Here is a 15,446-nt window from a genome sequence, read left to right on the forward strand (position 1 = left end):
ACCCAGAAGGATTTCTATGGCCAAGCGGGGAATCGAACCCTGGTCTCCAGACTCACAGGCCAATGCTCAAACCATCACCTCTTAACATGAAGATTAGCATAACAAAGGATGACTAATTCTAGTGAATTCAAAGCTTTATGTAGTACAGTGTTCCCTACAGAGCCGGCCCTAGGTATTTTTCAAGTGTAGGTAAACAGAATTTTGCCCCCCCCCCCCAAACCAATCACTAAAAATAAAAGTGTTGGATAAGCGAAAATGTTGGATAATAAGGAGGGATTAAGGAAAAGCCTATTAAACATCAAATTACATTAAGATTTTACAAATTAAGCACCAAAACATCATGTTTTACAACAAATCAACAGAAAAAGCAGTCTCGACTGCGCCCCTGTATGTTTTGCGCCTGAAGCGACCGCTTAATTCGCCTCATTGTTGGATCAGCTCTGGTTCCCTAGTTACTTTGCGGTTTGCTTTTCACAGACTCGCTTTTGTGGTGAATTTATTTATTTACCCCCATTGCTGCTTCTCCTCCTCAGAGCTGCCCCCTTGCTTTGCGCCTGCCATGTTGCTCTGGCTGCCTCTGCTCCTGAACCCAGGGAAGAAGGAACACCACTCTGCCCGGTGAGTGAGCAAGGCAGCGAGGGAGGGTGGGTGAGAGAGTGAGTGAGGACGGGTGGCAGCGGTGGCAGGAGCCTGGAAGAGGTGGCCAGGCTCCTGCTTCTGCCGCTGTTCCAGCCGGGCCACGCTGGAAACGTGGAGGTCTTGGAAGAGGGAGCAGAGTCCTCCACGAGTCCCGTCCCCTCTTCCAAGTCCTCCACGTTTCCGGCGTGGCCCGGCTGGAGCGGCGGCAAAAGCAGGAGCCTGGTCGCCTCTTCCAGGCTGCTGTTACCACTGCCACCTGCCCTCACTCTCTCACCCACCCACCCTCCCTCGCTCACTCACTCACCAGGCGGAGCAGTGTTCCTTCTTCCCTGGCTGCAGTAGCAGAGGCAGCCAGAGCAACATGGCAGGCACAGAGCAAGGGGGAAGCCCTGAGGAAGAGAAGCAGCAATGGGGTAAATAAATAAATATTAATATTAAAATAATAATAGTGTCCCTACTTTGTGGATTTTCACTCATCACAGGTGGTCCTGGAATGTGACCCCCACAATAAGTGAGGAAACACTGTACTGACATTAGACGGTATAACACTATAAAAACATTTTATGTACCTCTGTGACTGATCTTAAGAGTTCCCACAAAACATTACAAATTTTCAACTCTGGCTTTATGCATCTGTAGCAAGCAGGCTGTTCATATTACTGTAATACGGAGTTCTGTTTCTCAGACCTCTTCAAGTGCATTTTTGGTTGTGGCATTAACATCACTACCTGAGAATAATAGCAGGCCTGCTACATATTTTGTACAACTGCCTTGGTCCCTAATGACTGTCCAGATATTGTCCAAATCATCTGGAGAGCACCTTGATCTGTGAAAGATGTATTGTCATCAGTTTATTAAACTGAGATTTCCCAGGAGATTTTTCCTCACTTTCCCCAACAAGTAGCAGCTCACAATCTGTCTCTCTCTGTGTAAAATATTATTCAGAGAACCACTGACTGTTGATTACATTGTAACTCTACTCCTAAAGAAAAAAATTACTGAAGACAATTCGGGAGTGCTAAAAAAATGAAGTGTGATTTGTTTCAGGAAGACTAACCCATTTGATAGGTTTCACTAAATTCATCACAGTTCCAAAGTCCTGACTGCAGTTGTTCTCAGCTAGAATAAATCCATTGAATAGATTGAATTTATGTTAGCATCCAACACTTCAATCTTCCTATTCTAATTGGAAAACAGCATGATGATAAACATTTAGTTTACAGGCTACACACTGCATTTCTACTACTCTCTAACAGTATCTTATCAGGAACTCCAGATGTTTCCTAAAATGTGAAAATACACCATTCAAGTTTGCTGAAGTTACACAAACCAGAAAGGTTGCCCAGCAGACAGGGATCTGAGTCATCTCAATCCACTATAATCCAGTGCTTCAAACTTCAATGTGTTGTCGAAGGCTTTCATGGCCGGGATCGCAGGGTTCTTGTATGTATTCCGGGCTGTATGGCCATGTTCTAGAAGTATTCTCTCCTGACGTTTCGCCTACATCTATGGCAAGCATCCTCAGAGATTGTGAGGCATGGAGAAACTAGGCAAGGAAGGTTAATATATATCTGTGGAGAGTCCAGGGTGTGAGAAGAGTTCTTTGTCATTTGGAAGTCAGCGTGAATGTTGCAGTTAATCACTTTAATTAGCATTGGAAAGGTCTCTTGCCTGGAGGGCATCCTTTGTTCAGAGTCATTAGCCGTCCCTGGAGCTCCTCTGCCCCCAGAGTGTTGCTTCCCATCTACTGTTCTGATTTTTGTGTTTTTTAATACTGGTAGCCAGATTTTCCGGCGTGGCCGGAAAATGTGTAGTCAAAAAAGAAGTAAAAAAAGAAGCACAATCAAAGCCCTGACAGACCGTGCACAAAGAATCTGCGAACCTCACCTCCTCCAAGGTGAACTAAACCACCTAAACTGGGCTCTACAGGCCAATGGATACTCCACCACAGACATCAGAAGAGCTGCAAGGCCAAGAACAAGCCATGAGAGTCAAGACAAAGATTCACCCAGAGGAAAGGTGTTCTTACCATACATCAAAGGAACCACTGACTGCATAGGCAAACTGATGAAGAAGCACAACCTACAAACTATCTACAGACCCACTAAGAAAATCCAACAAATGCTACGGTCAGCAAAAGACAAGAGGGATCCTCTCTCCTCTACAGGAGTCTACCGGATACCATGCAGCTGTGGGCAAGTATACATAGGGACCACCAAATGCAGCGCCCAAACATGAGTCAAAGAACATGAAAGGCACTGCAGATTAACTCAACCAGAGAAATCAGCCATAGCAGAACACTTGATGAACCAACCTGGACACAGTATATTATTTGAGAACACAGAAATGCTTGACCACTCCAACAACTATCATGTCAGACTACACAGAAAAGCCACTGAAATCCACAAGCATGTGGACAACTTCAACAGAAAGGAGGAAACCATGAAAATGAACAAAATCTGGCTACCAGTATTAACTCAAAAATCAGAACAGTAGATGGGAAGCAACACTCTGAGGGCAGAGGAGCTCCAGGGATGGCTAATGACTCTGAACAAAGGATGCCCTCCAGGCAAGAGACAAACCTTTCCAATGCTAATTAAGGTGATTAACTGCAACATTCACGCTGACTTCCAACGGACAAAGAACTCTTCTCACACCCTGGACTCTCCACAGATATATATTAACCTTCCTTGCCTAGTTTCTCCATGCCTCACAACCTCTGAGGATGCCTGCCATAGATGTGGGCAAAACGTCAGGAGAGAATACTTCTAGAACATGGCCATACAGCCCGGAATACATACAACACCACTTCAAACTTCACTTTCTTTCAACAACCATCATCAAGTAAATGTGCTTAGCGTTGCAGTCTTGGTATAAGAAGCTCAGATCTGGCAGCAGGTATCAGCTGGGTATATTGCATGAATTGTTCAAACACATCTTCCTACTTTGTGTCCTTGACAGTTTCTCTCAGCATCCTGTCCAGTGTTCCTCCTTGAAGAGAATATATATTTCCATCCACCTTCTTCAGGTTCCACCGGGGCATTCCAATGCAATTCCACGATTTAATGAAACAATAGATTGCTCAGGAAGTTGTTACTCACCAAGGTGAAAGAGGCCTCTGATAAACAGCAAGTGATCCTAAGGCATTTCACAGACAAAATATATTGCAAAACACTTCCAGATGTAAATCTCAGAGGTCAAGGCAAAATATATTTCAAGTTACCGATCCCAAGGAAAGCTAACTGCATTTACATCCTATTGAAATCACTGAGTCAAGAAACTCATACCTGAACTACCCACCAAATTTTAGTGGGACTTGAACTTCCTTGGGCTCGGGATTATACTTTCTGGTTCTCTTCACTTGTGGCCTAATTACAACAATTGTAATTAAAGGAAACCTAGCAATGTTTTTTTCTCAACGTACTATAAATCTATCCTATGTTTGAAAGTTGTTGTCTCAGAAGGATACTCCTTTATTTTAAAAAACCAAAAATGCTTAGGGACACAATTCTGTTCTTTATGATTTGAATAGAAATTGATGTGATCCCCAAATAACATAATCAAACATTTCACATACATAAATTAAATAGAAGTACAGTCTAGTGATAGAAAGAAATTTGCTAGCTAACATAGTCAATATTTCTTTTTAATTTTTTCTTTTTTGGCGAGATGTCATTTTTGCCTGAGCTGCACTCTTTTCTTTAAGGCCTTGGTTAGTTTTCTTAGTCCTCCACAGCTGTCGGCTTTATCACTTTAAGTAGTCAGGCAGAGTATCAGCTGCACAGCGGAATCCCAGGTTTGAAGCAGAGCTGTCAGGAGTATTTTGGCTTCGAGCTGCACATCGATACCTATAGCAGTAGGACTGAGAAGGAAAGTTGAACATTATCACAGGTTCCTATTAAATTACATTGATTAGGTGAACATACCATTGTAATTCTCCAATGGATAACAAAGAACATTAGTCACCTAAGGGAGAGATTCTCTAATTTAGCTCATGTGAAGAGAAATCGACCAAAAAACGCTGATTTCTGAGATAAAAAATTCTAATAACACCCCATGGTGATCTACATAATGTGATACTCCATCCTGTCTAAAGGTAAGAGTCTTATAGGATAAGAAGGAAAATAGGTCAGACTTCCTAAAAAAATTAAAGTGAAGACTTTTTAATGTGTTGTTTCTCAGGTCCATTTTACCTTACTGAAGTATTGCTGCAGATGATTTCATAGGACATTTTCCAACCTTTGCAGCATGTCAATATACATTTAAGAACTGGATTTGCAAGGGGGAGATGTACATTTGTTTAGGGCTTCAAAAGCATGCACGAGCTGGAACTTTTGCAAAATGGACATGTTAATACACATTTCAGAGCTGGATTTACTCAGCACTTTCCAGATTTGTTAGAATGCTGACTCTGAAGTAGCCATAGATCCAAAGCCTTTCGATGCTAATGATTTTTGTCATAAGAGACTGATTGCTACAGTCAAAAATCTTTACTATTTTGCTAGATGTATGACTGGGAAGATTCCCATAATCATCATTCCCCACATTGTCAAAAAAGCAACATCTCTGGAATAACAGGCCAGGTCTGTTTTCATACATCTCGTAGCATGTGAACTTGCTATTCGTGGTTCCTATGCCTTTCCTCTTCTCTGCTATGAGTCCAACAAGAATTTCATTTTTCATTTTGACTGACAGTCTTTAGTGCCCTCCTCCACATTTCTGCCCCCTTTTCCAAATTTATTCTGACAAGACTTGTACCTTCCTAACAGTCATTTCAGCTTCCTTGGGGATGTGTGCTTTATCATGTGAGAACTACGTCTGTGAGAGAATGATATGATCTATGTTGCCATAGAGATTTCCGTGACTTGTAATCCTTCTACAGGTCTCACTGTGGCAAACTCTACGCAATACAGCTTGGAGGTATCTTTAGAGAATGGAAGAACAGCAAAAGAGACATGCAGTCCATAGCAGTGCCTGACGTTCCCAAGCACAACATGAGTAGTAATCCTGCAATTATAGCACTAGTACCTCTATTCCCAGGTCTACCCCACAAAAGACTTTTGCAAATAAGAAGCCTCTTGTTATATTTAATAAAATTACTAGGGGAATTGAAAGACACTTTTATTTCAAAACTTTGCAATTGCCTACTATATCAAGTCATTTAAAAATCTGGGTTGCATTCAATTGTAGTGTTGCACTATGTGGAAAGCTCTCATGTTCCTGTGAAGCAGAATATCAATTTTTTTTTGTATCTATCACCTTCACCTCATGATCTCTGAGCCTGTGGGTTGGGAGATTCTCCTGGGCAATATGGGATCGAATGCTGAAGTTTGCAGAGAGGACTGATTTAAAAAAAACTGTGAACATAAGCAATGAAACTGGATACAACTCACTACCTTGAGATAAAGCTTAGGAACTGACTTATGTATTTATTTTTAATGTATTTAATTCCACAGCATGTATCATTTCAATGAAGTGGACTGTGTTTAACCTGATTTTGAGAATGCTTCCAGCTCATAAAAAATCGGAGCCACAAGTTTGCAGATGACACCAAATTGGGAGGGATAGCTAATGCTCCAGAAGACAGGAGCAGAATTCAAAATGATCTTTACAGATTAGAGAGATGGCCTGAAACTAACAAAATGAAGTTCAACAGAGACAAATGCAAGATACTCCACTTAGGCAGAAAGAAAGAAATGCAAAGATACAAAATGGGGCACGCCTGGCTCGACAGCAGTACGTGTGAAAAAGATCTTGGAGTCCTTGTGGACAACAAGTTAAACGTGAGCCAATGATGTGATACAATGGCTTAAAAAGCCAATGTGAGTTTGGCCAGCATAAATAGGAGTCTGGTGTCTAGATCCAGGGAAGTCATGTTATTTTGCCTTGGTTAGACCACACCTGGAATACTGTATCCAGTTCTGGATACCACAATTTAAGGGGGATGTCGACAAGCTGGAGTGTGACCAGAGGAGGGCGACTAAAATGATCAAGGATCTGGAGAACATGCCCTATTAGGAGCGGCTTAAAAACTGGGCATGTTTAGCTTGCAGAAGAGAAGGCTGAGGGGAGACATGATAGTCATGTATAAATATGTGAGGGGAAGTCATAGGGAGGAGGGAGCAAGCTTGTTTTCTGCTGCCCTGGAGACTAGGACGTGGAACAATGGCTTCAAACTTCACGAAAGGAGATTCCACCTGAATATTAGGAAGAATTTCCTCACTGTGAGAGCTGTTCAGCAGTGGAACTCTCTGCCCCGGAGTGTGGTGGAGGTTCCTTTTTTTTGCAGGCTTTTAAGCAGAGATTGGATGTTGGGCATGCTTCTTGGCATGGGGTTGGACTGGATGGCCCACGAGGTCTCTTGCAGCTCTATGATTCTATTATTCTATGACTCTATGATAATGTATTAATAAAAACACCAACTACATCCAGATTATTCATATTACAGCCCGTAAGTCCAAGTAGGATTTTACCTTATTAAATGGAATTGGGCATTTTGCCTGAAATGTTTGGCCCAGACACACTTTGTAAATCAAATCTGTAATTGGATTTGATTTACCAGTGTCCATTCTGTTAATTTGTGAAGGAAAGACAGTTTTCAATTTAAAACAATTCATGATTTGGGCAACACAATATCAAGAAAAGACAAACATGCTCCCTTATCTCATTGATTAAATGAATACAGTTGGCATTTGCTGGAATACATGACATCAAGATGATTTCCCCCATGACATCAATCGGCCATTAGCAGAGACCATTCATTTTCCTTCTGCATTCAACTCACTTTAAAGATTGGATCAGCTACTGCCTTTGAATTAAGAAGACTTGGAACAGAGAAGTTTTGACACATGTCTAGGAGAATCTCTATTTAATTGACTGAAAAGATTCTCCTGGAGGGAGAACTACATAGATGCGCCTCTGAAAACTGCCGAGGCTGAGATTCAATTTGTGTGATATAACTAGAATTGAAGGAGTCACTGAACTAAAGTGATTCCATTTTGGAATGCCTGTATGGTTGAAACTAGAAAATCAGTCTCCCTTTGAGAGTAAAGGCAAAGTGTGCAATTAGATGTCTTGCGACAGATGACATGTGTTCTATGTTTAGCAATGATCAGTTGTGCCGATTCTGAGAAATTTATGCAATGTTTATGAAATGTATGCAATACATGTACTTTTTGCTGCACCTGTTGAAATATTCTACAGTTCATGATTGGGCAATATCCCGAAGTTGTTTACAACTCAGGAAGTGCTTGTAATTCTTCCAGTAAAGCCCAGTTCAAAATGGGGAACTAGAGAAGTGTATAAAAGACCCTGAGCCGATGGGCTCGGGGCAGACAGTTTGGATCAGCAACAGCCCGTGTTGCCCTGTCTGTCGGTAGCTACCTAATAAAGGGGTTTTTGTCCTCAACTATTTTGGGCTCTTGAATGGTCTCATAGCGGCTTGGCGAACTCGGGTAATGTATAAATGTCTGGGGGACGCCCAAATCACCCCTTACATTTCTGGGGGCTCGTCCGGGATGAAATTATGGGCTTTGTAGTGATGAAATTTTGGGCTTTGTAGTGTTTTTTAGTTGCCAAGGTTCCGTTGTAGCCCACTCAAGAGCTGCTCTTGGGAGCAAGGCGTGTCCACTTCCCCTTCCGGGGTGCTGCGTACGGTCCGCGCCGAGACGTGCGCACGGCCTCTAAATAGAGGTAAAGACCGGTGGTTCCCTTCGCGGCACCCGAGCGAAGGAAAGGCGTGCTCTCCTCCAAAACAGAAGTTGTGAGACAACCACCGTTGGGAAAGTCGGCCGGCCGCCGCGGGACGGAACGAGAATTAGGCAAGTATACCTCTTAAAACCGCTTGTTGTTTAGCATTGCGGGGAGGGAGAGTTTTAAATTGTAGAAGCAGTTCTGGGTCCCGTAGGAATCCCTTGGGAACCAAGAGAACCCCAAAGGGAAGAGAGCTCTGGGAAAGACCTGCAAGGGGAATCCGACCAGGTCCGGAGGCAGGCCCTAGTAGCAAGACGTGCAAGGATGGTCCGACCACGGTCTGGGGACATACTCCACTAGGAAAATAATCTTTCACGTCCAGTGGGAAAGCGGAGGAAGACCGTTGATCTTCCGGCTGTGCGGGCCAGGGTCAAATCCGCGTACCCCAATGGGTGGGAAAGAATCGAAAGGGACAGGAGGGCCAATGACCCCCCTCCGATGTATGTTGAATAACTTTGAGCAATTGAAGGAGTACACAGCCGAGGCAGAAATGGTGCCTTGTTTGGAGGTTTGGATGCTGTGTTTGGTTTGGATTTGTGTTTGGTGGTTTGGATGCTGTATTTGGTTTGTGTTTGTGCTCAGTGCACTGTTTGGAAGTTTGGATGTTGTGGATGTATACCAAGAGAAAGTGTTCCCAGTGAGAGTAGACCCTCAAGGGGATCTGAGTACAGCAAATGGTAGAAACTCATTGAGGCTGTATCAGAACCTGAATGTTTGTGCCCTGGAAAAAGGGACTCCAAGAGTTCCAAATTTGAGAAAGATCTACCAGATGGAGCAGGAGCAGAATGAAAGTCCAGTAGCATTTCTAGAAAGGCTCAGGGAAGCATTTGAGGAGTTTTCTCCTTATGATATGGATGATCCTAGTGATCGAGCTGAAGGAAGGATAGTGCTGAAGAGTGTTTTTGCCAGCCAATGTTGGCCGGATATACGGAGAAGGTTACAAAAGGATGCTAGATTGACTCATTTGACTTTGGAGAGGATAATGGAAATAGCAAATCAGGTTTATTTGTCCCGGGAGGCCGTGCAAGCCAAACGGGAAGAGGCAGCGGTGTCTCGTAGGGCCAAGGTTATAGCCGCTGTGTTAGGGCATGAGCTTGGAAAGAATAAATGCGCACGGTGCCACAAGCAAAGGCACTGGGCGGCGGATTGTAAGGTGGATCTTGGAGGAGGACAGAATAGGAAAGTGCAAAATGGAAGTGGAAGTTGGAAAGGAAGGAGACAGAACCGTGGAGCTGTTAACCAGCCCAGTAGGGGTCCGGTTGCAATTGGATTGGTTGATCCTGCATTGGATGAAGCATGGGCTGGTTTTTCTGAGAGAAGATGATGAATTTGAGTTTCCAGGAATATCTATATAAAATGAACAGAAATGGGAGCTGAGGCATTATGCCCTACAAGAGTTTTATAGATCTATGTGAGGTTGTACGGAAGGATCCAGAATGGTTGAAAGAATGTAAGTGTATGGCAGTAAACGATGTGATAACTGGAAGGAATAGAGTTGTTGTTTCAGATGGTTCCCAAAAGGAAATTGGCATTTGTGAGTTTTGTGGAACCAGTGTGGTTTTGTGTTATTATAGCCAAAGATGCTTTGTTTGTTGCGTGTTCTTTGAACAGATAGTAGAGGAGAATGTTTGAGAGGTTTTGGTATAGTTTTGTTTTGTGATAAAGGTTACAAGGTTTTTGGGAAAAGGCCCAGCCAGTGTTAAGTGCATGGGATTTCGTTTGGAAAAAAAAAAGGTCTCCGGAGGTTAGAGGTGGAATGCAAAGAAGCCATTTGCTCCATCCCTACCCCCGGACTAGGAAACAGGTTAGAGAATTCCTGGGAGAGGCAGGGTTTTGTCGTATATGGATTCCGAACTTCGGACTATATGCCAAACCCCTCCATGAGGCCACCAAAGGGAAGTCGGGAGACCCCTTGGCGTGGGGAACTGAACAGCAAGATGCGTTTGAGCAATTGAAGAAAGCTTTGATGTTTGCCCCAGCATTGTATGTATGTATGTATGTATGTAGGAGAACGCAAAGGAGTGGCTGTAGGAGTGTTGACTCAGCCGGTGGCTTATTTGTTTAAGCAATCAGACAATGTGGCCTGTGGATGGCCTTCATGCTTGAGAGCTGTAGCGGCTGCTGCGGTTCTTGTGGAAGAAGTAAACAAGCTGACCTTAGGGCAGCCTGTGATTTTAAAATGTCCCCATGCAGTAGTGACTTTAATGGAACAAAGGGGACACCATTGGCTCACCAATAGCCGAATGCTTAAGTATGAGAGCATGTTGGTAGACAATCCACAGGTTAAATTGTCAGTGTGTGCCACCTTAAACCCAGCTACCTTGTTGCCAGTAGAAGAAGGAGAATTGCTGCAGCATGATTGTTTAGAAGTGATGGATGAAGTGTATTCAAGTAGGCCAGATCTCAAAGATCTGCCACTACAGACTCCGGAATGGGTGCTTTTCACAGATGGGTCAGGTCGTGTGGTTGGTTCCGAAAGGAAGGCGGGGTATGCAGGGGTGAATAGCAATGGGGAGACCCTAGAGGCAAAGAGGTTGCCTCCGGGGACTTCCGCACAGCGGTCCGAGTTGATTGCTCTGACAAGGGCCAATTGGCTAAAGGAAAAAGAGTTGATGTTTATACTGACTCAAAATATGCCTTCACCACTTTGCATGCCCACGATGCCATTTACAAGGAAAGAGGACTGCTGATCTCTGCGGGACAGCAGATCAGGGATGCAACAGAGTTTTTGCAACTTTTAGATGCAGTATGGGAATCAAAAGAGATAGTAGTCATGCATTGCAAGGACATCAGTATGGTGAGGATCAGGTAACACAGGGGAATCGCCTGGCAGACCAACAAGCTAGGAAAGCAGCAGATGAAAGCACATCAGAAGTAAGCAATTTTACAATTGGATGTTACGCCCGTAGTAGAGTTCATGACTTACTCCGCACAAGAGAAGGAGTGGGCCCTAGCAGAAGGGGAAAAATGGAAGGGTAAGGTTTTTATCTTACCCAATGAGAAAATTTATGTCCCAAAAGCTTTGGGATGGAAATTATTAAAGAAATTAGTAGACAAACCCATTTGGACGCAATTGGTATAGCTTCGCTCTTGGAGGGGCAGCTCTGGGAGGATAGCTTGCAGGCCTCGGCCGGAGCTGCTACCCCAGGATGTGAAATTTGTGAACAACTCCCTTTGAATCCTTTGAATCCTTTGAGTCCTTAACAGTTGATTTCGCCGAAGATGCCAAGGGTCTGGAGTATTCAGGGTGGATTCCAACCACCGCTGAAAGAGTTGTAGAGGTCAGGCGTGCCTTGTCAAGGGATGCAATCCCTGGGCACGGGATGCTCTACACATTGGGGTGACAATGGCTCAGTCATTTGGTCACCAGGTGGCAGAGGCCCGCGGTCTTTGTTCACCAGGTCCTTGGGTGCCTAGCCCAGTTGGGAGGCACCGCTTGGAAGATGCGTTGTAATTGACCCTAATCTTCGGGTAAAAGAATGAACAGGGCTCTGGAAAGATGTCCAATCTTTGGACAGATTGTTAACCAACATGTATGAAAGTACCAGGTTTTTGCCAACCTTATGAATTGTCGTATGGAGGACCCCCTCTGAGAATTAGACCTCTGCAATGAGACATACATGAATTGGGGAAACAGGAATTGATAAAAGAGGTCCAAATTTTGGATATGGTATTAAACAAACTGTATAAATGTACTGTAATGCTGCGTTATCCCTTTCCCTGTTACTGCGCTACATGTTTTTCTCACCAGGAGACTAGGTTTGCTTGCAAGATTGGAAGTATGATCCCCTCGGCCATGGTGGAAGGAACCACTGGAGGTGTTCGACCACTGGAGGTGGTCCAAATAGCTCTCACTACTGTGAAGTTCAGAGATGTGAAGCCGGGGGTACATTGCACTTGCATCAAAAGGACTACACCACCAAAGACCCAGACATCTGGAAGGTAAACCTGCATAAGGACAATCCACTCAAATTCACACACCCTAAGGGTCAAGCTACCAAGAGCTGCCCTGAAGAGGAGGGGCCCGAAGCTACCTAGAGCTAGCCCCAGAGGTCAGGTTACCTAGAACCGCCTTGAAGAAGGAAGGAGGGTACACTTCCGAGAGTGTCCCAAACGACCGAATGGACACTGGGTTTTGGGTGTGGGGATTCGTGGGTTGTATTGTATTCTGTTTCTGTGTTGGCTAAAGTGTTGTAATGTTGAGGACAAACACCAGTGTAAAGACGAGGACACAATTGTGCTTTTTAATGTTGGTCATGATGCCATTGGTGCAGACTCAGATGGGTTGGGACAAGAATATGTTCCACCAATTAATTAAAGATATAGTCAAAAAGCAGAAGTGAAAGACTGCTGGATTGGTGCCCATAGCCCTCACTCCCAATATGAGGGTTGGGTCATGAAAGCAGGACCAATGCTGGATGTATCTAGATGGAAATTGTTCACCCCTTGGACGCATGCTGATGAAGAGGGGTTGACTGATTCGGCTCAATTTCTATTGGCCCTTGATGATTCTGCACCAACCGCCTCAGCCTGTTTGATACGTTCCACTAATGGGATCTCAGAAATTGATCATAAAACTTCCCCCAAGCCACTCTCATAAAAATAGGAGATTACCCTCATTGCAATCTCACTCTCCCTGTATATTATGACAACATATTCATGAGAGTTGAATAGCCACAAAGAGATGATCACCTGGAAGAATCAAGAAGGCAAGTTTCCTTGCCAGAGGGTGATGGTAAGAAACCACCTTCTCGTTCGGCACGATATGTGGTTAAGCCCGGGTCGGAGCTGCCTCAGGCAGCAACTCAGCCACCTGTGGCGGGAGCTGTGCCTCCACCACGACAAGATCTGGTCCGGACATGAGGAAACTTCCCAATGGAATACCAAATTCCTGATAGGCCAAGGCCCGGTATTTTGCTTGATAACCATGTCATGGGAGGATGGCCTCCGGGGTATTTCTGAATATGTGGGAAGTGGGGAGGTAAAGTCTTGCCCCCACTTTGGGTTGGTACCTGCTCCATTGGTACCCTAGTCCCCACTGACATTGAGATACACCCGAGGAAGCAGCCCCCGCAGGCATTGGAAGCAACTGACCGGTGAAACAGGCCTAAAAGAGCTTATGATGAAAAACGTGGCTATGATCCTGATATCTAACTGAGGGAGAAGGATTTAGAACAGGTTCGCTGATTACCTTGTGGATTGGGTGGCTGAGAGATCTCATCAAAATATTATCTGTCATGTTGCAAATCATGGTTCTTGCTTTGTTTCTTTTGCCATGTATCATGTCATGCTTAAAGATAAAATAATGGAGAGACTGATCACTGCTACTTTCACTCAGCACAGAGAAGTTCAACATGTTACATACAGCTGAACACCCTGGAAAAGGAAACCACCCCACTATAATTAGATAACTGTGCAACCAAGAAATTGTCTTTCTTGGTTACAAGAAAAAACGGGGGAATGAAGGAGTCACTGAACTAAAGTGATTCCATTTTGGAATGCCTGTATGGTTGAAACTAGAAAATCAGTCTCCCTTTGAGAGTAAAGGCAAAGTGTGCAATTAGATGTCTTGCGACAGATGACATGTGTTCTATGTTTAGCAATGATCAGTTGTGCCGATTCTGAGAAATTTATGCAATGTTTATGAAATGTATGCAATACATGTACTTTTTGCTGCACCTGTTGAAATATTCTACAGTTCATGATTGGGCAATATCCCGAAGTTGTTTACAACTCAGGAAGTGCTTGTAATTCTTCCAGTAAAGCCCAGTTCAAAATGGGGAACTAGAGAAGTGTATAAAAGACCCTGAGCCGATGGGCTCGGGGCAGACAGTTTGGATCAGCAACAGCCCGTGTTGCCCTGTCTGTCGGTAGCTACCTAATAAAGGTGTTTTTGTCCTCAACTATTTTGGGCTCTTGAATGGTCTCATAGCGGCTTGGCGAACTCGGGTAATGTATAAATGTCTGGGGGACGCCCAAATCACCCCTTACAGAATGACCTAAAAATGACATACCAAAAAAGATGACCATCAGCTACAAGACACATGCCACTTTAATTTTAAACCTTTTTTGGAAATTGTTGCTGGTGAAAGTCAGCTTTCCCTCTTTCCTATCCCATAATGTCTAGAAGTGGACTCACAGCTAGAAGCATGAAGCTGCCACTCTCTTTCTTCTAGCTTTTAAGCTGCTATACCTAAAACAGGAGAAATAAATAAGGGAGAAACAGATAACGTAACTAAAAACCATGCCAGAAAGCAGTGTCTGTTGGGACCATTTTTCCTCCAACTGCAGCCTTGTAGATGTACGGTCGGAAAGCAAGCAACTCTAGAAACTATGAGTGTATAAGCTGCCTTTTTAGCATCACAAGAAATAGTAGAAGGGAATGAGGTCAGGATGGTCTTTAGAGGAAGGAGATTGGTACAATTTAGAAGTTCTGATTTGGGAAAGAATCACTGAAGTTTAGAGATGGAAAGCATAGTCATAATTAGGGTTTCTTAGAGTAAAAAATGTTGGGAAGGATTATAGACCACTGAATTTTTGATCGGTTTTCTGCTATTTAATATGTTGGATCATTGTGGAATACTTATCCTGCAGAGAAAAACACATGGAGCTTTTGTGCAAAAACCTGGTTTTTGCACAAAATTTCTCTGCAACACTTCAGGGGATTTAAATACAAGGTGAATACTTCATTTCCTTCCACAGTGGGGAATAATTATTTGTTCTTACATAACTAAGGATTTACATTCCTATTCAAATTATTTTTGAACTAACCCAAGTAGAACACTGGAGTATATTTAGCTGAAGGTAGTTTACCTGTATCTATACTCTAAAGAACAGAAGTTGGTGAAACTCTGTTTTACTTCTATGTACAAGCCCTGAAGTCACAGGCAGGTTTTTTTAAAAAAAGCCTATTTTGTCTTCAATAGACTCTAAATTGGGCCATATTACTCATCTCTAAAGGAAACTGTTATTCTGTTTTTAATTGACTCAATCTGCTAATTAATGTGTGACATTGATTTCACCTGAAAATAAAACAGTGTACAGCATGTGATCTC

General features: G+C 43.5%; 1 protein-coding gene across 5 annotated transcripts in view; it reads right to left on the reverse strand.

Annotated features, from left to right (window-relative positions):
• Positions 1-1,182: 1,182 nt before the first annotated feature.
• The window catches only part of sumf1 (sulfatase modifying factor 1), a 129,680-nt gene continuing 115,416 nt past the window's right edge, over positions 1,183-15,446 (reverse strand). For 2 of the 5 annotated variants that reach the window (XR_001730013.2, XM_062969732.1), the window contains 2 exons: positions 14,531-14,584; positions 4,365-4,501 (listed from right to left, as the gene is read on the reverse strand). Coding sequence is in view for 3 of the 5 variants with exons in the window: in XM_062969732.1 (XP_062825802.1) it covers positions 14,579-14,584 (6 nt within the window). In the remaining 2 variants the exon portion in view is untranslated. Of the gene's footprint in view, positions 4,502-14,530; positions 14,585-15,446 lie in introns of all 5 variants that reach the window. The other 3 variants (XM_062969733.1, XM_003217812.4, XM_008105335.2) reach the window with 2 other exon arrangements.

The sequence above is a fragment of the Anolis carolinensis genome, chromosome 2 (genome assembly GCF_035594765.1).
Source record: "Anolis carolinensis isolate JA03-04 chromosome 2, rAnoCar3.1.pri, whole genome shotgun sequence".
NCBI lineage: Eukaryota > Metazoa > Chordata > Lepidosauria > Squamata > Dactyloidae > Anolis > Anolis carolinensis.